Here is a 27,349-nt window from a genome sequence, read left to right on the forward strand (position 1 = left end):
CACTTTGTGCTTTGACTTTCGCATCTTCACTCTATCACGGTTTTTTTCAAATGAATAAAGAGTCCTACTTCGCGGAAATTCATTTATCACGGTACAGCCTAGAACTGATTGACTGCGATAAACGAGGACCGGCTGGCTGTATTTTCACCGCCTTGCAATCCACTGTGCTCTGCCTGTTTCATCCCTCTTCTCATCTCAGCCCCTGGCAACCCCTGATCTTTTTACTGTCTCCATAGTTTTCCTTTTCCACAGTGTCATATAGTTGTAATCACATATGATGTGGACTTTTCAGATTGACTTCTTTCATTTAGTCATGTGCATTCAATGTTCTTCAGTGTCTTTTCATGGCTTGATAGATCACTTCTTTTTAGTGCTGAGTAATATTCCAGTTTATTTATCCCTTTACCTATTGAAGGACATCTTGGTTGCTTCAAAGTTTGGGAATTTTAAATAATTCTGCTATAAATATCCATGTACAGGATTTTGTATGGACATACATTTTCAACTTCTTTGAATAAATACTAAGGAACATGATTACTGGATCCTATGGTAAGGGTATGTGTAGTTTTGTAAGGAATTGCCAAATTGTCTTCCAAAGTAAAAATGGAAAAAGAAACTTTACAATGATCATAACCTTGATGTTAAAAAGTATATGTCATAGGAGATCCCAGTAAGCCATTTATAGTTATGAGAAAGTTTCTCAGGAGATTTCTGTCCCCCTTTTTTCAAATAAACTATACTGGTACACAGTTTTATTATAACAATATGTAAAATATATGTAGATTCAACTTAAATAGGAACTTTCTGTAACCCAGCTAAAGCTCTTTATTCTCTGAGTCTTTGTATACCTAATATATACACATTCTTGAAGCTTGTTTCTATTTAAAGTGAAGAGCAATGCTTTGTCATCTTAAAAGGTTCTATAGCAACAGTTTAATTTTTTGTCTGTCTATCTCTCTATCATCTCCACGTTATTAACTGGATGGTGCTTATTTAAAGGTGATGTGGCTAAACACATGTTAATGTTTTAAAAAGGACTCAGGGATTTATTTTTCCAAATGATAATGATGAATGACCATTTATTGAGGATTACCAATGAAACTTTGTTATTGGGTCAGAGGTAAGATTTAATAACTTTGTTGGAATCTGAGTTTCTAAAACTCTCATTTATCAGCACTCGAGTTCAAATGTAAGTTTAGGATTAATGGCATAAGTTAATTAGGCAAGCAAGGATTTTTTTTCAGGTTATAATATAGAAAGAGTGTCAAACTGAAAGTGGAGAGGAATTACGTATCACTTGGAAAGAAGGATTTTCTAAATCTGAGCCAGGAAGTCCCTTGAATTTATTGAAAGTTATATTTCCCAGGGAAAAATAAAGATGAAACTATTAGATTTGATATAAAATGCTCACAGAGAAGTTTTTATTGACTTACAGCATTATTGGAGCATATAATGGATCAAAATTAAACTGTATCTTTCAGGCTAATTCAGGAAGAAAAAGAATCGACAGAGTTACGAGCTGAAGAAATTGAGAATAGAGTAGCTAGTGTGAGCCTGGAAGGCCTGAATTTAGCAAGAGTCCACCCAGGTACCTCCATCACTGCCTCCGTGACAGCCTCTTCACTGGCCAGCTCGTCTCCCCCGAGTGGGCATTCAACGCCAAAGCTCACCCCTCGGAGTCCTGCCCGGGAAATGGATCGGATGGGAGTCATGACACTGGTATGATGATGTGTCCAGATAAACTTTGCTACCACTAGGATTAATGATATATTAGTTGATACTGATTGGGTTAGTTGATAGTCTAAGGGTTTTCTGTGTGTTTTACTGTTTCTTTTTTTCACAATAACCCTATGTGGTAGGTACAATTATTAATCCTATTTTGAGATGAGGATGTGTAAGCTACATAGGTGTAACTTTCCCAAGGTCATGTAATAAGCAACTGGAAGAATAGTAATCTAAATAGCACATTAGAAATCTGTATCACCTAAACCATGCAGTACATTTTTATTAATGACATCTTGATGAAGTACAGTGAGACTGTCTCTACCATAATAAATAACAAAAATTATTTGTTATAATTGCTTCAATACACTAACATAGAATGTTATAATTTTAGGTATATATACTATTAAATTATTTTAGTAAGAAGAACCATCAAGGGCAATAGCAGCAATTTCCCAATTTTGTTTTAGAATTTGATGTCAATAATTTCACCTTTTTTATTATATTTTTATTAAAAATTTTTTCTTTATTGATTTTAGAGAGAGAGGAAAGGAGAGGGAGAGAGAGATAGAAACATCAATGAGAGAACATCAATTGGTCACCTCCTGCATGCCACCCACTGGGAATTTGGCTCACAACCTGGGCATGTGTCCTGACCGGGAATCGAACCAACGACCTCTTTGTACATGGGTCAGTGCTCAACCACTGAGCAACACTAGCCAGGCACATCTTTATAATAATAATAATAATTAATTATTATTAATAATTATAAATATTATAATAATTATTATTATAATAATTAATTATTATTATTATTATTATTATTACAGGAGGGAGAGAGAGAGAGAAACATCTATGTGAGAGAGAGATATTGACTGGTTGCCACCCACACGACCCCAACTGGTCCGGGGACAAACTGCAACCGAGGCATGTGCCCTTAGCAGAAACCAAACCCAGAACTCTCTGGTCCGCCGGCAGATGCTCTAACCGCTGACCCAAACCAGACAGGGCTATTATTTAATTCTTTATTTTATTTAGCTTCATACTTGGAATTAAATATTGAAAGAATGAACTGGTAAGAATCAAAGATCCCCTTGCTAAAAATAATTTGGGAAAACCTGGTTGTAATAACTATTAAATGCCATTATGTTTAGTCATTTAATTCTCATGACATTTGAAATTCTGGTGGTATTACATCTCTAGAGAGCAAAGGTAACTGAGGCTTTGAGAGTATGAGTAAATTGCCCATGTCAAAACAGCTAGTAGGTGGAGCTGGATTTTTCTTCAAATTTGCTAACTCAAAAGCACATAGTCTTCTTCTTCTTGTTTTAAAATCTGTGGTTAGCTGGGCATATGTTGAATTGACAGTAATAATGACAATTTAAATATTCTGAATTATTTATGGAAGTAAAATTCTGTTTTTACAATGAATATTAAAACTGTATTATTGAAACAATGACATTTATCTAAAAATGAGATTAATTAAAATGCAAACAGGTAAAATAATAGTTGATACACTCTAAAATGTAGTGCAAATATAACAAATGACAGAGAAATTAATAATACTACAAAAAATCTGGTGTATAGTATGTTTCTGGTGAGAAGGTTGTGAAGCTTCTATAAAAGTTCACAATGTGTTTATGTGTGTGTGTGTGTGTGTGTGTGTGTGTGTAGTATCTTTCAAATAAGTTTAATTCATTTTCTAAATGACCTTTTAAAATAAATGTGTTGCGATAATTTGTGACATGGTAATGAATTATATAGAGAAAAACTACCTTGAAAATAATTGATTTTTAAAGTTTTTAATTTTATCTTCACACATTTCTGTTATGTGTATAAATTTAGGTATCTCTTTCCTTGGCTTATGACATTGAGACCTGAAACAGGAAACTATTCACATGGTGAGGCAGTACTTCCCACAGCAGACTTGTGGTTATGGCACTTCCATGTAATAAATGGTGAAATTAAAAAGGGGGGGTATTTATCTCCTGAAGCCATTAGGCCAATGAGTCCTCTACTCTGCTAATTTCCGGATTTGATGTTAACAATGCTTTTAAAATAGAGAGCACAATGTCCAATCAGAAAAAAAGACCAACTAATCATAATGGACCCCACCCAGATATAGCACAAGATTTTAGCCAATGTACTGAGATAGACAAAGGCAATAACTCAGCTACGTTATGATCTACTTATTTTAGAAACCTAGAAACCATCCTTCTGATCTTATTAACTAAAATGATATTGTGTCTGGCTTAATTTATGCACATTTAATATATGCTACATATAGTGATGACCTACTTGTCACTAAAGCAAAGTGAGAATCTTGGTCTACAGAGCATAATTTAGTCAGCTTTCAAGGCAAGGAAACTGGTTATTTCTGTACTACTATTATTTCCTTACATTTTCACAACATAGTGTTTTGAACTTTTAAGTATTTTTATAAACATTAGCATCATAATCTTTGACAACATTGTTATTTTTTCTATATTAATAAAATAAATGTGATGTGTGTGTGTGTATGTGTATGTGTGGGGGTGAGAGAGAGAGAGAGAGAGAGACAAGGATACCAGTGGTTTTACGCATTTTCTTGAGTAGTCAGCCATAAATAAATCAGAGGTAAACAAACATTATTGCACTATAATTAGAGTACTTAAAATATTTAGAATATTTTCTGAGGGTTAAAAAGTTTTTAAAATGTTCAATATCTGACTCAGAAAAACAAGAAATGAAATCAAGAAAGTCCTTATCACCTAATGAAACCTTGTCATCAAATTCACTATTGTTATAGTGAAACAGGTAGATTTTCTTTCACATGTAAAAAATATTGGAGAAAAAATAATGTTGGGTACATTTCATGTTGGAATAGTCCAAGTAACATTGAAAATTTTAGGGACAGAAAATACAGATTGCAAAGATACTGTAATTGTTAGGTTGTATACGTTTATATATTTTGCAAACATTTTTGTGATTTTTTTTGTTTTTGTGTTTAAACTTTTACCTCACCACAAATATATAAGCATAAATGACATATTAGCAATATCTAGTTAGAATAGTGGATGGGTAAATCAACCCATTTTGTGATAACAACTAATGTGTAAAGTATAATGGAATCATTTAACAAAAATTATTTTATTCACATAAAAATAAACAAAGATATTAAATGAATAAGGTTCATATGGAATTATAAATAACTGGCTTTGTTAAAAATTCAGTAAAAGAGCATTGACAAGAAAACAGGAGCTGAGAAACACATTATACTGAGGGCGGAGCTTTTGGCATTTGGGGATGGGGGATCTGTTAGATTCCAGGAAGATGGAGATCCTCAGGAACAGTCTTCCTGCCCCAAGGAGGCCCAAGGCTCTGCAGAGATGAACAATTGGCAATGCTTATAAACTCCATATACATGCACTGGATCATTGTTTATGCATAATCTTTTTGTTACCATCATATTTGACTATTCCCTGGGGCCCCTGTCTCATAGCTCAGGCATGTACCCTGGTGATGTGCTCCACCCAGGCTGTCCAGGGAGTTCCCTCTCTAAAGTAACTCCCAAGAGGGTTGCTCTTACAAACAAATGAATATAAGCACATTTACTTAGAAAAGAAATGGAATAAAAAAAATAACCAAGTTATAGATACTATTTAAACTTGTAACATGGTCAAATGATAATCATTAACTAGTTCTGTTTTATGTTGCTTTTATTACTGCCAATCACAGCCAAGTGACCTAAGGAAACACCGGAGAAAGGTACTGTAAATAACTTGTGATTACTAGTTGAATATTTTTCTTTCCTATCAAAGCTTTAAAATGATATTCCCTGTAGTTGAAATACTTTATTAATATAAAAAGGAAATATTAAAAGTATTTAAGTGTCATTGAATTCTTTATATATGATCATAAGAGCAGATGATTTAAAAACAAAAATATTTGATGCTTTTTGGAGCAATGATTAGATCATGGGGACTAAGTATCCTGATTTTCTACAGACTATATAGAGCACTGTTAATATAAAGAATGAGATAGTTTACACTCTCTTCTAGAACAATGTTTCATGTTTTAAAATGTAGGTTTTACTGTTACGAAGGTATAGGGAGGCCAACAGATCAGGAGACAACTGCAATGAAAAGATAATGGGGAAAAAGGGAGAAGCTCTGTAATACTCTCAACAATAAAGATAACTTAAAAACAAAACAAAAGATAACTTGTTAACTATCCCATGAAGACTGGGCTCACCATGCTATGCAGGCCACAGGGAAGGCAGAATGGCCAGGAGACGGAGAGAGTGAGGGGAAGCATGGGCAGGAGGCGTTATAGCTTTCTGTGGGAAAGGCAAGGTAGGTGGGACTGGAACTGGCTGTTTTGAATCATTTCAGCGGGCTCCAGGTATAGGGGCTGTCTCTGGTTGTCTAACACCTGTCCTGGAATGGTTATGGCAGAGGAATATTTCTTCCTAGGGGTCACAGCCAGACAGGTAGATGGTTTGGGATCCAGGTCTGGATTGATTGATTTTCCTGTGGAAGACACTCTCCAGGGAGGGGTTTGCTGTCTCTGGGAACTAGCTAGCCCTGGAAGGGGCAGTCTCCCCTGGCTCAGCATGACCCCAGATACCAGAGCATCAAGCCCATAGAAAATGTGCAAATGTAGTAATTACACTGCTTTACTGTTCAGAATGAAATCAAGAGTATAAACATTACATATAGGGAACAAATGGACTCCAGTTCTGGGAGCATAGAAAAAATCTGAGTAGAATTTCAGTGGGTATAAGAAAGAATAAAACCGACGACTTCTTGGTGCATGGGTCAGTGCATCACCCCGACTCACTGCACATTTGTCCATCTTCCCCTTTGTCAGCGTTCTTCCCCCAGGGATCTGCAGGGACGGACTGGTGGTTCCCTGGGGAGTGCGAAGTTGCAGCTTCCTGGGAGAGCTGCTCAGATGACCGTGCTTGTAATGTCTGGCCTCCCCTTCGCTCCTTTTCTATTGTTTTGGGTTTTTTTTTGAAATTTTTTTTATTTATTTATTTTTTTGTTACAGATATTTTACCTTTTTACCCCATTGGCACCCCCCACCCCACCCCACCTCCACCCTGTCCCCGGCTTAGTTGTCCATGTCCATTGGTCATGCATACCTGCATATAAGTTCTGTGGTTTATCTCTTCCCACCCCCCCACCCCCCATCCCCTCTTCTGAGGGATGTCAGTCTGTGCCCCACTTCCATGTGTCTGGGTCTACTGTATTCCTCAGACTGTTATGTTCATTATATTCCGTATATAAGTGAGATCATGTGGTATTTGTCCTTCTCTGCTTGGCTTCTTTCACTTAGGATAATACTTTCCAGGTCCCTCCATGTCGTCTCAAAGCATAAGAGATCTTTCTTTCTTACCGCTGCATAGTATTCCATTGTGTATATGTACCACAGCTTTTTGATCCATTCGTCTACTGGTGGACACTTGGGCTGTTTCCAGATCTTAGCTATTGTAAATAGTGCTGCTATGAACATGGGGGTACATATATTCTTCCTGATTGGTGTTTCAGGCTTCCTAGGGTATATTCCCAGCAGTGGGATCACTGGGTCAAATTAAAAATTGAACTTCCTTTTCTATTGTTAATGTTGGCTATCTACTTACAATGATGGCCTGGCCCCTGCATATTGTTCTTTGGTGTTTATTTATTCTTAAGTATTTTTTGTAGTGGGTTCATGGTTACTTTAATTGGAGTGTCTTCCCTTTTGAAGAGTTATTAAATGAACACTCTTTAATAATGTAAATTTATACATGTAAAACCTATATGCGCCAAGTATTTTGTTTTGTGTCTGTCTTACCTTTACTCAGCCTTGCTTTGATGATTCTCTATTTTTATTAATTTCTGTTGAAATTTAGAAAGAGTTCATCTGAATATATTGTTTTGATTTCTAGATTGCAGTTGTGGAAGAAGATGGTCGGGAGGATAAAGCAACAATTAAATGTGAAACTTCCCCTCCCCCGACACCTAGAGCCATTAGGATGACGCACACCCTCCCCTCTTCCTACCACAACGAGGCCAGGAGGTATGACTCCCAGCACCCTGCACAGTGCATGCGCTCCTGAAAACATCCCTCTTCCTTTCAGTGTGGTCAAATAGACTGTTTAAGTTTTTGTATAAAACTTTGTATTTCAACTTGTGAAATATATAAAAGCAATGTTAATTGTGAAAAGAATACATTTTCATTCTGAAATCAAATTTTTAGTTTTAAAATTAACTTTATATCCGTGGTCTTGTTGCTAACCAATATTTATAAGAATAGCTCTTCTACTGTTGGTGTATATTTCCTAATGATATTAATCAGGCTAGAGGAAGAACTTAGTAGGAATGGTAAGAAAAACTAAAGGGATTCTAGAATGTAGGGGCAGAAAACTTTTCCCCTTTATAATTCCTTGGTGCTCTTACTTAAGTCAACATAAAACAGATTAACAGGAGAAACACATTTTATTCATATGGGAGCCCCATAAAATTATGCGACTCCCTGGCAAGCAGGCTCATATTGAGGCTTATATACCATCCTGGGCTAAAACAAGGTTAAGGGGCCGTGGCTTCAAAGGGGAGGGAGACAATTCATAGAAAAATGAGAAGATCATCTGTTTGGTACATAAATGTTTACCATGCTGTGCAGATCAGTATAGAATGTTCTCTCTCTTCCTAGTACCTTCCACCATCCACCTTCTTTTAGGCAGTTAAAGGGGAGGTATAATGTTTCTTTTGAGAGTGCTCGACTCAGACTGTCTTCAGCTTAAAATAATCCACATGCCAAGAGGCGCATTCCAAGGTGGCGTATTCTGCTTCCCTCAAGGACATATATATTTGACTTGGAGTGTAAGAGTAATTAATGTCTGAAAAGTCCATGATTGTGCCCCATTTACTTTTAGCAGACTGGTAGGTGCACAATCCTTTGGGTACTGCTGCTCCTCAGAAAGTTCTTAGAAGGGAAAAAACAAACACATTTACAAAATACTAATGGAAAAGATAAGGTTACATCGGGAAATATCCCGTCTGTTATAATGACCCTCCACACTGTCCTTTCCATCCACCTGAAAAATTGCAAGCAGTTCTCCATAATAATTAATGACATAAATGCATCTAAGCATGTAATGCAATCTTAAATGTATGTCCTTTACTGTCATCAATTGCAGCATCTCTACATACCTAATTGATATAACTGAATATAACAATGAGTGATACTTAAAGAATCTGTCTTCTAAATGCTATGTGTTTTACAAAAAATAATTTTGAAAAAAGAGCTTTTTGTTCTGGCAAGCATTCTTTTAGTTTTGTTTATTTTTAATTTCTAATGTGAAAAAAAAAATTACTCCAGCTTTCCTGTCTAAAAAAGACTGAACTACATTGTAATATATAAAAAACAATACCTTTTGAAGTTCGGGGAATGTGAACTCAAGTTATGAAGAGCAGTAAGTAAAGTTAAATAATTAATTATGTCATTGTCAATTTAATAGGTGTGGGAAAAGAATCATAGCCATATCTATTGAACGTCTGCTATTAATACAGTGTCAAATACAGTGACCAGGAATGGAACCTAGACCAACTACTTGAAAGTCATTTTAGCATATCATGTTCATAAAAGAATACCTGAGGACTATAGAAAAAGTATACAGTGATCACTAGGGTATACGGTTTGTTACTTCTGAATCCCAACCAGATGATTTTAAACTAAGTGAATTTACCTCCAAAACAGAGAAAAAGATGGCTAGTGAAAATCCAGTGAAATCATTGGCTAGACTTCATGATTAGTTATATCTATATTTTTTATCATAGGCCATTATGTTCAAGATTTTAAAAGCACTCTGAGGGAAAAAAAGGGCCATGTGCTAAATAATAGAAGGCCATTTAATATGTAGTTAATAAGACCACCTATGTTCATTGATTAGTTTGAGATTATACAAAATATGGGAAAAATCATTTGGAACAAAAATATATTTTTTCTAGAGAAAATTTAGAGGCTCAAGGCCCTACTACTGAGGGAACCACACTTTAATATGCTTAAGAGGAAAGTAGGCAGAAAGGGACAACATAACTTCCAAATTCTACCTGGTTCTCCTTTCATACCTTAATGAAGGAAACAAGTCTCATGTCCCTGGTGGATGTTGCATCAAAATACGTATTTGCCCTCTTTTGTGTTTTGCAGTAGTTTAGCTGCCTCCCTCGAGCCAGAAAGCCTTGGGCTTGGCAGTGCCAACAGCAGCCAAGACTCTCTTCACAAAGCCCCCAAGAAGAAGGGAATCAAATCTTCAATAGGACGTTTGTTTGGTAAAAAAGAAAAAGCTCGGCTCGGGCAGCTCCGTAAGTATGCGTGTTCGACTCCCCACTGCTGCTCAGTCCAGTCACGCCGAGTGTCCACCTGCGTTTTATTTCATTTCATTTCCCAGTTTTTCTATTTTTTTTTCTTACCTGACAAACTTTTCATTTTACTCAGCTTTGTAAATCCAATTTAGCTGAAAAATGCTTGACAAAAGTCACACACAAAAATAGTGTATTGTAAAATGTTCAACCCGTATGATTTCTTTAATAATAAGCATAGTGAGAATTTATTTAGTGCAAACTCTGTGACAGACTCAAGAATCCTGTGGGCAAGTGTAATTACAGCCATTCTTATTTATTGATGAGTAAACAATGTCTTAGTACCTTGCAAAACTGACAGTCATCCAATGCCAGTGTTTCAAAACCAGCTTTAAAAAAAACCATTGAGTACACTGCCGCTTAGAGCATGGATGTGTATAAAAGCTTAGCTATGTGAATTTAAAAGTTTTTTTTTTTTAATTCAGAAGCATACAAAAAAAAAAAGAATTTTTAAGTCAAAATAAAGCATTATTATATGTAGGGCATAAAATATAAAGGACAGGGTTTCTTTGTTTAAAGCTATCGCAGCTTTTCACTAACACTCTGCAGCATGTAGGTAGGAGGAATAGGCAACAGAGATTGCGTTAGAATTAGTTATTGCCAATGACTAATTGAATAAAAATATAGATCAGTACATTTGAAATGACCTTAGGTTATTATATAAACATATATGTTTGGATGGATGAATGGATACAGAGAGAGAGAGAAAGAAAGATATACATATATATAATTGTCTGAAACAAAAATAATATGTGAAATATAGCTTCTGGAATGATAATATATACATTTGGCTTTTTTGGTGTCCTTCTTATATATTTGTTTTTTCTTCCGAAGTTTTTTTCCATCGTCTTAGTAACTCATGATTACATCTTCCATTTTCTCCTCTTCTCTTCCTATTTAACTTAACTTAAATTATTGGGAAGAGATTTAGTTCCTACCTTGAGGAGTAAGTGCTAAACAGAATAATACAAATTTCTGAGGACTCCATTTGGTTTTCGAATAAAGGAATGACTATTAACAAGCAATGCCTCAGCTGCCAGGGTTCGTTTCCTGCCCTGGCACCAACGTGATTGCTGAGAAAGTCTTCGTGTTTTCAGATATACAACTGTAATTGTATGTTATTTAAAAATGCCTTTTCCAACTTTCACAGTGTGAAACCCACTCAATGCATCAGAACCTGTGGGAAGCTGATGTGAGCTCGCTGGGAGGTTAACTGTTACTTAGCAGGAGAATTAAATACTCTTGGATTTTCATTTCTTAAAAGAGGACCCCCTTAAACTATCAAAAAATATTATTGCATAATGAATGAAGAATGAAGGAGATTACTTTTGGGATACAAAATGTCTGTTTCAAGACATTGTTTTAAATTTTGTTTTTTCTAATTTCACAACTGTTTATAGTCTTAGCAAATTATGTGTCATTCCCCGTATATTATAGTATAATTCACAATAGTGTTGATAGTTAACTGTTTTAAAATATTTATTTTACTAACAAAGTAATAGTTTTATATATTTGTATTCCAACATGGATGTTCATCTTAGTTTTCATAATTTATTTTTGCCTTTTAAAATGTACTTAATTGCATTTTCACTTAGATTTTTTATTTTACATTTAACTTAGATGAGTAATTACTTTATCACTAGAAGTTTTGCCAACAATAGTGTGTTAAAGTTAGGGTATCCAAGATATAGTTAAAAGTTAGAAAAATAGCCCTGGCCAGTTTGGCTCAGCAGTTGGAACATCAGCCCAAGGACCAAAGTGTTGCAGGTTTGATGTCGGTCAAGGGCCTGTACCTTGGTTGCAGTTTGGTCCCTGGCCCTGGTTGGGGTCATGCAGGAGGCAACCAGTCAATGTGTCTCTCTCAGATTGATCTCTCTCTCTCTTTCTCTCTATCTTTATCTTTCTCTCTTTCCCCCACCCTATCTAAAGATAAATGGAAAAAAAATATCCTTAGGTGAAGATTAAAAAAAAAAGTTAAAAAAATAAAGATTCTTCTAGGAACCTAGATATTTTTACCCACTTTTGGTGGTGTGTGTCTGTCAGAACAAAAGGAAATCAATTACAATTACATTCTTATCCACTCCATCGGCATCAGAAACTGGCAATAGTTATATAAGATTCCTGAGCTCAACAAAGATCGAGTATAAACAAAGTCAGAATTAGCAGCAATGGTCAGGACGGCAGTACTGGAAAAGAAGATGGGAACCAATACCTACACCTCTGGAGCTATAGATATGCTACACTGAAGGTGAATCAAAGTTAAAAAGCCTTTATTCAAAATAAGATTTGAGTAACCATGAAGACAACACGGCATAAATAGGTTCCAAGAAACCATATTTCTTCCAAAGAAAATGGCACATGGTATCACTAGTATTTTGCTTGAGGGGTATGGACTCCAGTCTACTTTTAACCTGGAAGGAAAATCCAGGTTGTGAGGGAAAGACCTCAGGCACAGCCACTTGGTGCTGCTGATTCATGCATCAATAGAAATTAGGGAAGCACCTCTAATGACTATGATTTTTAATATCTTGATCTGGAAAACTCAGACACAGCTGTGTGCCAATCTTTTACCAATGAAAAGGGAAGATAAGAAAGGCCGGCATAGAAAGTAACATAGTTGAGGAATGATAGTGTCGAAGAACCAAATGGAAATGTTAAATCATGTCCTAAGATTTGGAACTCTTAGTTGAAGAGTTTATCTCATAAGGGAAGAGAAATACAAATTAACCTGCAAGGAACTATGCTAGATGTCTTTAAACAAAACATGGTATGCAGGAGTAAAACTGTCTAAATAAAACTATGAAAATGTTCACTTGGTTTCATCAGAAATGTTAAACAACAAGGAAAGAATATTTAATAATTCATAAAGAAGAATATTTGTAAAGGTGGCATTATTGACTTATATAACTAAAATCTAGGTTAATAAGGTAAACTTCAGATGTGACAGATCAGTCAATGTGACTACATTGATAACCCATGAAGAACCAAATTCAATATACTACACATAATATATATTTTACAAAAGGATGATTAGCAGGGACAATATGAATATGGAAACCCCTACACATAAACATATACAGCCTTTAATTTAAAACAAAACAAAACCTTCAGTATGTTTCTGGCCCAGAGAAGTTTGCTGCTATGTTTTCTTTCCTATCCAAACAGCTAGAAACAGGGGTTCTGAAACCCATTATCCATGACTATGCAAGAGTAATTAGAATCCTGACTGGCTTGATTTTTAATTTTATCAGAAAGCATCAGCCAATTTGGAAACAAAACAAATTAAGCTGTGTTAAAAATAGCCACATCAAGCAAAAAGCTCTTTTGTTTCCTTGACAGAGTTGCTCAGTAACACAACAGGAAAGGTAGTGGACAAGCTGTGACTCATGACATCCCTGTGGATAAGGTATCAAAATGGGGCCTGGGTGATGGAAAAATTAGGTGGGAGTGGTAATTGGTTGGATAGGACTGTAGTAGTGCCAATGAGTAGAGCGAGGCCACCTCGCACAAGGTTTCTCACGGCCTACTTAGGACTCACTCCCTCCTTGGTCAGCACGTCTGCCAATCACTTCATGAACTTTTCAACCCCACAGATGTCTGATTTATGGATTGCAAATATGGGTAGGAATCACAAATTTTTAAAATTAGTCTTATTCCTAAATACTATATTTTTTTTTAAAAAAAGCGAAAAATAGAGACTCCAAAATACTCTGCTCTAAACATTTTTTATAAGAAAATTTTAGAAATTTTATGTGACTCTAAAGTCAATGTTAGTTATAAATGTTGGCCACATTATGGACATAGTATTAGGATAAAAGAAGACTTTTCATTCTACTCCACGGTGGTAAGATATCAGCCAAGAAACAGTGTCTGTTTCTGTTCACTGCACTTTAGAGACATATCATAACCTTGGAGGAAGGCCAGAGGGGAGGATTAAGCTGATGTAGAAGACTGAACTCATGTGAGGAGTAGATACGTAGATGAGCGTGTTTATTCTTGCTGGCACACCAGTATGGCTGATTATAGATATTTGAAGAGCTATTATGTGGAAGAACTGTTGGCTTTTTCATTGTTGAGTGAGAATATAAAACTAGAACCAGTGTTAAAGTTGTAGAAAGATTGACTCATCTCAGTGTAAAGAAGAACACTGGAGTGTCAGAATTACGTCCAATGAGCTGGCTTATGAGGTAATGCCTTCTTTGTCACTGAAAACTAGGTAACTTATAAAGCAAAAGCAAGGTAAATGCTAGAAAGACCTGTTTGGGCTGGATGGTTTCTAAAATGTACTTCAACCCTAGTAATACTGAATCTGTGAAACGAATATTTAAGCTTATGTTGAGCAACTCTTTTTTCCTTTTTCTATAAAACATGGACTATGAATTGTTTCTTCTAAGATGCATTTGCATTTTTAAATTACAGACTTTCAGAGTTAGACAATATCTAAAGATCATGTAGTGGTCCACATTCTATGGCATATAGAAATGCAGATGAGTTTAACAATGATTAAGGCAAAGCAGCTGTTTGGTAGGATAGTTGGTATTGGTTCCCCGCTCTCACTTCCTGTCTGGTGCTCCAGACAATATACTCTTGGAACTGTTTTAATCAAAAATACCTCATTGAGCCCCGGCCGGTTTGGCTACTGGTTAGAGTGTCGGCCTTTGGACTGAAGGGTCGAGGGTTCAATTCCAGTCAGAGGCACATACCTGGGTTGCAGGTTAAATCCCTGGTCCTGGTTGGTTCAAGTGGGAGGCAACCCATCAATGTCTTTCTCTCACATCTCTCTCTCTCTTTCTCTCTCCCTCCCTCTCTCTCTTCCACTTTATCTGAAAAAAACAAAACAAAAAACAAACAAAAAAAACCCTCATTGAGCTCTTAGTCCTGTGGGACAAGTTTCATAAGTTAACAAATTAAAAACATGATTATTCCATAACTTTTGAGGATATTACACAAAAATGCATAAAAATTAAAACCCAATTTAAGGCAACAGTATAAAAGACATCACAGAATACAGTATAAATTTTCTTATTAAAAATGTGGATATGATATAAGTAAAGAATTCAGATTATTAAAATTTTTCTCCATGGATACATTTGATTCTATTAGGAACATCTAAATGCAGATTTTCTACAGAATTGAAAGGTGTCAAGTTAGAGTTTCAACTAGAACTGATGCCTGAGGAAAAGGTACTGAAGGCAAATGAAAGAACAAACTCCAGAGGGAACACGCTGGAAAGGAACTTAGGTCTTTACTGTGGTTAGTCTGGAAGTGGGTTATGGGCTGGGGTCAGGAATGTGAAACCAATTTTCAAGCCCAGGAAATTATCAGGACAAAAGATCCAGTTACCTAGCTGTGGAGAGATTGGAAATGCAGAGCTCAGAAGGCAGCAATTTAAAGCTGAGACAAGCACACAAATGAAATGATCTAAGTTCCAGGGTCAAGAATCTAAGCAGAAGCTAGGAGTTAGAACAACCAAATACCATGCTAGGGGGCACTTTTCCCACAGCTTATGAAAATGGTGATAGAATGTGGAGACAAGATAGAGGTGTTAAGACATTTACTGTTTCTGGGGGAACCTTCTGCTCCATATGATCTTAACGTTCATTGTTCATTGGTTTACTTCATGGGAAACATCAGCTCTCCCAGGTCTTCAGAGAGCCCTCATCATAATGGCTACACAGGAAAACAGAACAGCACACACATGGCCAGCCTAGCTGATGCTAACAGTGAACCGTGATGATAAAGAAAAGAGGGCATTGACAGTCATTGCAAGAGAGGGAACCAAAATCAGAAACAAAAAGATCTTCGAGTATGGAGAATTGAACAAATAGAACCAAAGACAGCAAAGCTATGAAAAAATAGTAAAAAGGAGTACTGTCCCTCTCGGGAGCACAGCCGTGCCTCCTCCCCCTCCCCCCCAGGCTCCTTACCTTGGTCTTTCCCTCTCCCCAGCACCTAGGGCCCTTCTGTTGCTTCTGTTAACTTGTTTCCTGAGCTCACAGGCTCACTCTACTATCTCTGTAACTTTCTAAATAAACTTTCTCTTTTAATGTAAAAATACAAGCATAAATTATATTAATTTTGAACAGGCAGAATTCCCAATTAAAGATATATAAAATGAATATATTATTGATTTTTTAAAAAATGATTATATATATTTTTAAATGCATATGAAAGGCAATACATTTCAAAGATATTATTTTGCCCACTGAATTGCATAGTCCTTTTATTTATGGTCAGCTATCGGATTGTATTACAATTGTCTGAACTCACTGACCTGTTATAATTAGCATAATAAAGAAAATAATTTCATTGTGACAAAAACAGAATCAACATTGCACCAGCATTATTTAGCAAGCACCTTTCTGCACATAAAATTGGTGTGGCTGTGCTCGCCCCCAACATTAGATTGTTCCTAGATGCTATGGAACCAACTGATATAATCTAAATTCCACAAGGTATCAATTAGGGATGACTCACTCTCTGCATGGTGAAAGGCTTTCTTTGGAGAAAGCCGCAGTTAGCTTCAGTTATGAGTGTACTGTTTACAGATTCTGTAGTCTTTAGGACCTGGCACTGCCTAGGTGCCTCCTCCAGGGAGCTAACAGACATGGAAACAATTAAGTGACCATTTATCAATTCAAATGTAAACAGAAATGAGTGGTATAAAATAATACTGAAGAGGGGTCCAAAAAACGAAAGGTGAAACAACCAATCAGCTGCAGTATATCACCTTAATCTGTCTGGAGTTAGAGCTCCCCCTTTTTTTTATACAATAATAGATTCTTCTGTTGGAAAAATAGAGAAGCAGAGATCTTAAAATGTAGATTTGGGCCAGAAATTTCTCCAGATGTGTACCTCAAGGGCCAACATGACATACATTGTTTTGAATGGAGACTAAGGCCCAGGCAACTTAAAGATAATTGCCTTCACAATCAAAATGAACAAATATCTCCAACCAGTACTACCCATAGATCTCGGCATAAGAGGGCCTTTCCTTGAATTCCTCAGTCTGGGTCTTAGGAAGCATCACACTTTTCAGAACCTTCACTTAAATTCTCTAAGAGCTTCCCACTGGTGCCCGGGAGAGGCTGGGGCTGGAATCACTATCCGTGCAGGGCACCCTCAGCCATGCTCTAGACCTGTGTTGGTCCAATGGCGGCAGCGTTGAAATTTCTGTTACATTTCAGACCTTGCAACCAGATGGGGAGGCAGTATTATCTAATCTAACCAAACCATGTGGACCTGGGTCCCTGCTTCTCCCCAGCAGGGTGCTCCCTACTTCTCCACCCCATGCCTCTTGTTGACAAGATGTTGAGCCTGAGACTTGCACGATGCCCCTGGCTCCAGAAGGTGCTCTGGCAAGTCAATCATTCACTTTCACTGGCCAACATGATATCTATCCTATGAGATTGAACCGGTAGATTGTTGTCACATTGATTTGGGGTTACTCAAAATATTTATATAGAAAGTGGGCTGAAAGCAAAATACTGAATTAGGCCCCTCACACTCTATGAGTGATCATTCCTGCTACAGTTCCAAGTCCTAAAGTCTTTACAAAAGTATACCTGGGTGATAAATAGCCCGGAGAACTTCAAGGGCAAGGATATGGGCTTCGGCTTTTGTATGTGCAACTACTATGGGGTCACGGGCAAGGTGATACACAACGTATTATCTGAGTATTCACCGAGTCATGAGACTCAATTCTTCTATGCCTAAGTATCTTATGCCATGAAGCGGGTGGAGTTAATGTTCTCTCCACATTCCCAATGGATCCTATAGAGAAAGAGTCACCCACAAGCCATGTTCCTCATCAGGGGCACTTGTTATTTTCAGAAGGACAAACTAAAGGGTTCTGTATTTTTTGAGGATGTTAGATCCTTTCCCCCTACTTACTATATATCAGTTACACTTGCAGCCATAGTGACATCTAAATATGTCGCCTCTTCTTTCCACCAACATAAGTAAATATTTGCACTCTCTGGAGGATGAGTACTATGTCCAGTTTAAGACCACCAGTATATGGTCCTGGCAACAGAAATATAATGCAAGCCACAAATGTGAGTCACATATATATGTAGTTTTTCCGTTTCTAGTAGCCACATTAAGAAAAGTAAAAAGAGATGGGTGAAATGAATTTTAATAATATATTTTATTTAAACCAATATATGAAAACTTTATCATTTCAACATGTAATCAATATAAAATTATTAATTAGATATTGTCTATATATTTTTGTATTAAGTTTTCAAAATCAGAATTTGTTATTTTTTGTTCTGGAAACTAAGAAGCCTAATTGATCCAACCACCTGGTGGTTGAAAATGTCTCACTGTTTTGAATGGTTCTACCTCATCAGTTTCTATGTGCCCATCTGTACTGCTGAATTTTTTTTGTAATTTTAAAGCGAATCTATCATTTCCATTTCCATTTAGAGAGTACAATTTTATCATTAATTGCAAATTGTGAATAATAATTTATGAATGTACAGTAAGGCAAATATACCAATGAGAGAAATAAAATGAAAATATTCACTCACTGTGCATAACAGAAAACCCCACATTTGAAAATGATCCCCAAGAGTGCCTTAGTTAGCTATTGGATGTCTTTTGTAATGACACCAACAATGAAAATCCTCCATAATAAAAAAGTTCTTTAAGTATTAATTGCCCATATGCATAATTGAATAAAATAAATGTTGGTCCCCAAACTATAAAGCCATGCATAAGATTTAGATAGCAATCAATGTGCTTTCAATCAAATGGAAGTTTCTTATAATTATAGAGTTCAGTAATAGCGTTAGTAGGTTATGAGAGTAACTTGTTATATCAATGCTCCAAAATTAAGAGTATCAAGATTTATAAATTATTTACTAAAATAAATTATGAAAAACAGTAACAACAAAATTGCCTCTGCTCAAGTCCTGCAAATGTTAAGTAAGAAAATGTCCATTACAGTGACTGAGAATAAAAGTTGTCTTTAATAGTTCTTATTTGTTGATTTATTGGTAAATTTTTTTGTGTGTGTAGCCTTTGTAAGAGTTCATATTAACTTAAATCTTTGTACCTGCCCCGGGTCAGTGTGGCTCAGTTGGTTGGGCATTGTCCCATGCACCAAAAAGTTGTCAGTTCAATTCCCAGTCAGACCACGTGCCTGGGTTTCTGGCTCCATCCCAGGTAGAGGGAGTGCAAGAAGCAGCCAATCGATGCTCTCACCTCGATGTTTCTCTCTCTTGCTCCCTTCCTGTCTCTCTAAAATTTAATAAAAATATTTTAAAAAAATATTTGCACCTAATCTTGAGCTTAATAGGAGTCTAAATCTCTTCCATTTAAAAAAATATATATAATACCTTAATATATTTGTGTATATATTTATATATACAAGTACACACACACACACACACACATACCTTAACCCACTTAAAAATAGTATTTTTCATATAGAATAATAAATTACAAAGAGAATACAGAACCCAGAATTAAGTTCTCATTTTTCAATTCTAACAAATTATGTATGAATTAATTATGTTTAGGGATTCTGAATTAAATAATTACACTGAAAAATATTTAATTCTGTGTTTGATGTTTAACATTTTCTTTCTTTCTCCTTTCATGCCAAGGTTACATATATTGTGTATATTCCAAAGTCAATAAAATTGCCACTAACCCAAATAATTTTTGATTTTATGGGTAAAAACAGTTCTCACAAGGGTCTTTTTGAAAAAAGATTTAGACTTTTTTTCAGGTATTAAAACATTTACAAAACATAACCTGCCAGAATATATGAGATTCTGAAAGTAAGGTTTATTCTCAATACAGGGGTCATACAGGTGAACAAAAGAAGGTTCCAGAAGCTGGATATGAAAAGTTTCTAGAAGTCAGAGAATGCCTCTCCATTCTCTTGACTTGGAATTGAAGACATGCACCTGAGTTTCTACTCATTGGATGATCAATTATTCCATTATATATAAAATATTTAAAATTTTTTAAATGTTGAAAAAACCCAATACTCCACAGAAATATACTCTTATTTTTTATTTAAAAATGCAGGAAAGGAAACCATGAGACTTGCAAAGTATATATTCACAGGTTTATCAGTGTACAGGCCACATATTTTATGTTGCTATGAGGTGCCATTGAAGAGTCTAAGAGTAGCCACTATATTTTTCATTCTCTCAGTGTATGTTTATGTGTGTACCCATGCCATTGTGTTCCTTTGGAAGTATTATCACACTAAAAAAGGAGGGGGGGTGTGATACTAAACAGTTGCCCTAATAAATGTTTAAGAATTTAATTTCAGAACTGACACACCGCATTCCACCTGATGTGAAAAGTTACTTCTTCACAGGAGGTTTCATGGAGACTGAGGCTGCGGCTCAGGAGTCCCTGGGGTTAGGCAAACTTGGAACTCAAGCTGAGAAGGATAGAAGACTGAAGAAAAAGTAGGTTTGGAAATTGTTTTTCTCCTTTTTCTAACTTTAATTTACACTTTGTCATTGCTTGTAGGAAATTTAAAAAGACTAGTTGGAAAGAAAACAGCAGACTGATGCAGATATTGCCCTGGTGTTTCCTAAAACTATTCAGTGCTCAAGTTTCATACTTCTGATAGGCAATCATTTGAAATGAGTATTTGACATATTTTACCTGTAGTAGATATAAAGTTTCTCTGAATATATTTAAATATTTCAATGCAGCCTTACAAATAATGTTATATTCTATTTGATGTGAAATCCAGTACTGTGTTGGTATGACAAAATGAGAGAGTATACCATTCATCTCTGTATTTCTTCTCAGGACAGTTAAAGTATCTCCCCTTACAATGGAGTATTTAAAAGGAGAAATTCCTCTGAGTGACTGAATGCAAAGTTATTTTAGACCCACAACAGATTGTTTTGCATCTGTCAGGAAACTGATAGTGCATCTTTTCATTCACATATAATATGGAACATTCAAATAACTTGCAAAATTGGCAAATTTTGAGTCTCAGCAACTATTGGAATGCAAGTGGATCCATAAATAACATTTTTTGAATACGTAGTAACATTTTTTTAGTGACAAACTAGCACCGTTAGAACATGTTATTAAAAGCCAAAGAATTTCTTTTTATTCCAGAGTCTATTGGTTATTTCTTTTCCTCCCTCTCAACTGTTCATGGTTCTAGTTGTCATTATTGTAACAGAGATAGATGCTCTCATGGTTATAGCATTCAAACTAATGAATTTACTTACTATTTTGTAATCTCACTTGCTTTGCAAATGTTTACTACTAAGGAGAAAATGTGTACTTAAAAGTTTCAGAACAACTCCCTTGCCAAATTGTTTCATTAATTTTCTATTTACAAAAATTAGGTATTTACCCAAATTCAGTAGAAATACTGTGCAGAAAATAGAAGTAATATTGAGAGCATTAATTTTTAAATACAAGTAAATGTTCAGTAACTTTCCATACTTGTAAATATTTTTTAGTTAATTATCACTCAAAATGTATATTTAATTATCACACTATGCTTGAAATGTCTTACTTTTATCACTATCAAAGATTGTTATATTCAATTTTATGATTATTTATTGAGAAAAAAATTTGTTTTAATCTCCTTTGATAGATTCTTTAAAATTTATTTCAAGTCTAAAGGACTTTTATTTTATTTCCTGAAAATTACTTTACATCTAAAGAAATAAGAATAGTCAAAACCCAGTCTGGCTAATGGACTTGGTTTATTTGTCTCAAAAGTTAATTTTTGTTTTTCCCTCAATGAAATAGTTACATAAAATGGCAATCTGGCTGGCTTTCACATTGCATACAAGGCTCATATCGAGGCAGGCATTACATAGTTCATTGGTTGTTTATGAGACCAAGTTAAATGTCCTTTTTGACAGCTACCATCCTAATTATGGAATGATTTTTTAAATGAAACATTTAGAGGTAGCATTTAGCTAGTATTAACTTCACACTCTGTTAGATTGATTTGATATTAATGTTATGGAATTATTGTTTAAATCCATGTATTCTCACAGTCAGAGCTGATTTTAGTTGTGGATTGAGTTTGAAAGTCTTATGATATTTGACTTTTGAATTTCATTTTGCAATATATTTAGGCAAAATATGATTTTAAAAGTATGTATTAAATTGAATGCTTGTCTTTAATATAAGAAGAACATTAAGGACATTTATAATATAATAAAATCTAACATTTCTTAGTATAATTATTTCCTATACTAAATAACAGTATTTGGGTTAAAATGTACCCAAAAGAGGTAATTAATGAAAACACAGAGTATTTATTTTATTATAGTTTATCCCCAACCAAGAACTGTCTGAGCATAAATATGTAACCAGGATTTGTGAGATGTATACATAGTGCTAACACTTATTCAGGACATGCATGACCCTATATCGTGGTTTCTGGGTTACCAAACTGTGAAGTGTTCTCATGTAATGAGTTTTATAAGATACACAGATAAATTATTTTTTATTTATATAATTTAAAAATGCATTTATATCAATTTTTATTATCAATTATTAAACATTGGCCACTTGTTCTTAGTTTTTCTAAAGTATTTAAATTTTTATTTAAACAAGTCTATTTTTCTGTTTTTCTAAAGACACCTTATTCTCTTTAAATGTGCTTTAAGGAATACTATTTTCTGTGTTAAGTTTTTATACTCATCTTCTTTCAGGATGAAAAAAAATCCAAGTATATTTTATTAGATGGATAAACAAAACCATAAAATGGAACGTCTTCTTTAAAAAAAAATTGAACACTATAAGTTGAACATGTTTAGTTGCAATGACTATGGTTTCCTATCAGATTTTTATTCTAGTCTTTGGCCAAAAAATTAATGTTTCCAGGACACAGTATTTAACTTATATCTATAGTCACTATCCCAAAATTAATATCAGAGATTCATTAGTCTCTGTGGGAATTGGCAGATCTAGAGAAAAAAAAAATTGTTTTTAACTTTTCTAGAATATCAGGGTGTTTACAATTGGCAATCTGTGATTTTAAATTTAATTGGGAATAATTTTCTCTAAAGACGCTAGTTATGACACATTTTTAAAAAACCATACGTTCCCAGAACAGCATTAAAGACATCCCATATTTTTGTAAAGTTCAGCAGTTTGTAATATTGCCAGTCGCAAAGAAGGTCTAATTTGAGGTACATTTACTATCCAGCGAATTGAACGCACAAGAGTCAGGGCAGCTTACTAGACCTGCGTTCCTGCCTTATTATACTTTTACTTTACTTTCTGGTACAGGCATGTGTTTTTCTTATGTTTCTAGCTATTGTCCTATGATGAGAAATGAGAAATCAGCAATACTGGATCTGCTAAAGCACCTACTGTTCAAAAAAAGTCTTATCAACCTTTACCTTTCTAAGTTGTGTGTGATCACACAGGTGCTGGTCTTCATCAGAACATGTAACCTGGGCCTAAAGTCAATCTACTATTGTTCTTCCTGTTCACTTTCACTATGCCTTATTTCTGCTGTACTTTCTTTTAAGCCTCAATTCCTTAATTTTTTTCCAGAAGATTTATATAGAGTGCTGTTAATACCTAGAATTGTGTCGAACTGAGAGTATGCCTTTGAGTACTTTACATTAATTTTTCTGGTCTTCCCCCTTAAAATTTGACCAATTTTTTTGTGCTTCGTGGTATAGCTTTCCTAATCTTTAAGGATCAAGTCACTTATTGTTCTTATTTCCCACAATTTTCTCCATGTGGGCTCCCTCTAGGGTGTCACTACTCTCTGAGGTCTTGTCCATCAGCTTCTGTTTGATTTAATTGGACTACAAGCGCCTTTTCTGATTTAACACAAACTAAACATCTCCCCTATTTCTGAGGCTCACATTACAAACAAGATCTGAGAACTTTACCTCTTCCCTTTTATACTTGCTACCTGATCTTAACCTTATTTCCCTTTCTTAGCTCTCCAGCTAATGTTTTAGGCTAAAACCTAAAGCTACTCTTTCAGCCTCGTAAACCACAACCACAAAAAATAACTGCATGATGTAGTAGAAGCTACTGCAAAGCCCAAAACTTATATGGTCTGGCCCAAAATTTAAACCCCAATTTCTGACTGTTCTTTGACTCCCCAAATCTCTGATTTTCATGTAGAATATAGATATGAGTATTTTTAGAACTCAGTAAATAGGAATTCTGCTCTTTGACTAAGTTTCTAATCTATTTGAGTCACACACTTAGAGATCGAAATGTCAGCTTTATTACTGAAAGGGCTACTAGAATATGACTCAGGTATATGGGAAAAAGGGGGTTTCCTAAACCTGAAGCCCCCAAATTACATAAACTTGCCTGACACAGAAGGAGCTGGATAGTCACAGGTTTCCAGGATGCACAAGTTAAGCCCCACCACTTCTTAAAAATAGCATCTACATCCCGGCTGGTGTGGCTCAGTGGTTGAGCATCAACCCATGCACCAAAAAGTCACCGGTTCAATTCCTGGTCAGGACACATGCCCAAGTTGTGGGCCAAATCCCCAGTGGGGTGCATGTAGGAGGCGGCCAATGTTCTCTCTCATCAATGTTTCTCTCTCTAATCAATAAAGAAAAAATAAATTTTAATAGCATCTACAATATTCTGATTTCATAACTATGTTACTCTGTAATCAAGAACCATCAACTCAGAAGGAAGAAAATGAAATTTTAGGTCATTAGCATCTTTGCCTAAAGAAGAATTTTTGAAATATCCATGTGAAATATGTTTGTATTGCTATCTCACCAGATTTCTTACCTTTTTTTCCCCCCCTGGAATATATTTAACTGCCAGTTACTTGTATCACCTCTCTAGAAAGGTGATGACAGGTGTGTGGCAAACTTACTAAATACTTACAGATCTGAACATATATTTCATACCTCAAATTAATTGATAATTGCTCAAAGTGTGAAAGTATTGGTTTAAATAATTTTCCCTCAGAACGTTGAAAATACCTCTCTTCCTGCTTCCAGTGTTGTCCCCTGTCAACTGATTTCATCTTTCGTATGCAACATGTAGGGTTTCTTTAGACACTTTCCTTCTCTCTCTGATAGTTTAAGATTTTTCTCTTGATCTTTGGGGTTCAGAAATGTTATAATTTGTGTTTCTAGTCAAATAGGTTTTGTTTCATTTGTCTATTTTATACTCTTCATGTGTTTGACTTGACTGTCTTACATGTATTGACCCAAAGGACTGTTATTTCTAGACTCAACTTTGTTTCCAAGTAGCCAGTTTTTACAGCTACTATGACATTAATGATGTTACACCTGTCTAACACTCATAACAGCCCTTGACAGGCAGTGAACATATTAAAATTCATGAATATCCAGTGAATGGTTACTTATCTCCAGAAATTTAAATTCTGAAATTTTATATCAATTTTTATCTGATAATTGTTTCCTCCTGCGTTTTTTTTTTTTTTTTTTAATCCTCATCCGAGGACATTTTTCCCTTTTTTGTACAGACAGAGTGGGAGGGAGAGAGAGGAAGAGAGAGAGAGAGAGGGAAACATCGATGTGAAAGGAACACATCGAGTGGCTGCCACCCGCACGACCAACCAGGGCCGGGGACAAACTGCAACCGAGGTACATGCCCTTAGCGGGAACCGAACCCGGGTCTCTCCGGACCGCAGGCGGACGCTCTAACCGCTGAGCCAAACCGGCCAGGGCACTCCTGCGTTTTTAACACTGTATAAATTTTTATGAAAACATATATTCATGCTGAAATCTGTATCTTGAGATTAATTGAAATACATTTATCATTGACTAGTAATGTATTGACTAACTTATCATTTTCGATCTTTAGTTATAATATAGATAATTTATTATTATATGTTTTATTTACTGTGTTCTCCTGAATGGATATCACTGCTAAATAAAAATGGGTTTATATTTTAAATAAATTTTTCGACATCATTAAAGCAAAATTAACATTTCAACCCAGCTATCAGCAGCATCCTCTAGAGAAGTTCTATCTGTGGGGCATGGCAGTCACAGTTAATCACTACCAATGAATCTTTATGTTAGAACTTCAAAGGCATAAAAGTGAAACTCTGAAGATTTAGTTAATTTATTTCCATTGCAATTTTAAGGGTCTTCTTCAGTGCACAATCTTTAGTGTGTTTTGAGACTCTGCACTTTTAATCTTTGGCATTTGGAAGGTTCAGAGATTGCCCACCTCTTAGCAAATAAATGTCACAGAAAATATTCATAATTAAAGCGATCACAGAATTTCCACAACAGTTTTTCATTTAATAAATATTTATTAAGGGCCTATGTGTCAAGTTAAATTTAAAAACAGGTTGTATTTCAGAGGTTAATTTGTAAGACCTATGTTAGAAACTTTGAATACATTCTCCCATCTAAGTAATGCTATATACATGGAAGGTAAATGTCTTTGCTCCCCCTACAAATATCCATTGTGTGAGCGTGCTAGAGGAACTAAATCTTGCTAGATTAAGCAAAAAGGGGGATTCACTGGTAGGATATTAGAGATCTTAGAGACTGCAGAAACAACAGAGCCAGGACAACCTCAAAATTTCAGTAATAACTAATTATGAAATATATTTCTCTGGAGTATTGTCAGTAACTCATATGGTCTATTTCATATTTGTAAATTCCTAGGTGAAAGCATCCAATTGGCCTAATGTATAAAAGATATGTGTACTCAGGTCAATTAGTTAGAGTCAAGAGTTCATTTAATTATAAGCAATGTGATAGGGGAACACTCCTGGCCAATGACTCAAAAGGATGTAATAGTGTAGAATATTTCAGAACCTAAACACAAGGTTCTCAATCTTTCTTTCGTAAAATGTGTCCCAGTTCCCTACTTGGAACTCTGGGAGTGTGTCTCCTCTGCCCACACTGAGCTGGGGCTCTCGTGGCCTTGCCATCTGATCACCGTTAGCCGTGCCTCACTCCAAACAAGGACATTGTAAGAATTCCTTGAACCTAAAAAATAACAATACCCAAAGGCTAAAGGTCAAGATGCATTGAAATTTATTAGGAAAAATAAAGCTAAGGAAAACCAAAGTGTTCTCCCTACATAGTTCATCTATTTGGAAGAAATAGGCTTTCTGTTTTGAATCCACAGTACACCATTAATAGATCACAGAGTAAATAGAACAGAAGCCCTAGAGAGTCTCCATACTTTCTGTCCACAGAAACTGTAAAATAAGAATTAGTAATAGGAAATTAAAACTCACAATGGTTACAGGTACTAGAATGAAGACCTCTTTTTCTAAATAAATTTATATT

At 35.4% G+C, this 27,349-nt stretch overlaps 1 protein-coding gene across 8 annotated transcripts in view; it reads left to right on the forward strand.

The window, feature by feature from the left end:
• The window catches only part of PPFIA2 (PTPRF interacting protein alpha 2), a 437,224-nt gene that overhangs the window by 356,313 nt on the left and 53,562 nt on the right, over positions 1–27,349 (forward strand). For all 8 annotated transcript variants that reach the window (XM_036251326.1, XM_036251328.1, XM_036251327.1 and 5 more), the window contains 5 exons: positions 1,482–1,719; positions 5,440–5,469; positions 7,637–7,767; positions 9,898–10,052; positions 20,452–20,545. In XM_036251326.1, coding sequence (XP_036107219.1) covers positions 1,482–1,719; positions 5,440–5,469; positions 7,637–7,767; positions 9,898–10,052; positions 20,452–20,545 — 648 coding nt within the window. The remainder of the gene's footprint in view (positions 1–1,481; positions 1,720–5,439; positions 5,470–7,636; positions 7,768–9,897; positions 10,053–20,451; positions 20,546–27,349) is intronic.

Source organism: Molossus molossus, unplaced genomic scaffold (genome assembly GCF_014108415.1).
Source record: "Molossus molossus isolate mMolMol1 unplaced genomic scaffold, mMolMol1.p scaffold_m16_p_10, whole genome shotgun sequence".
NCBI classification, from domain to species: domain Eukaryota; kingdom Metazoa; phylum Chordata; class Mammalia; order Chiroptera; family Molossidae; genus Molossus; species Molossus molossus.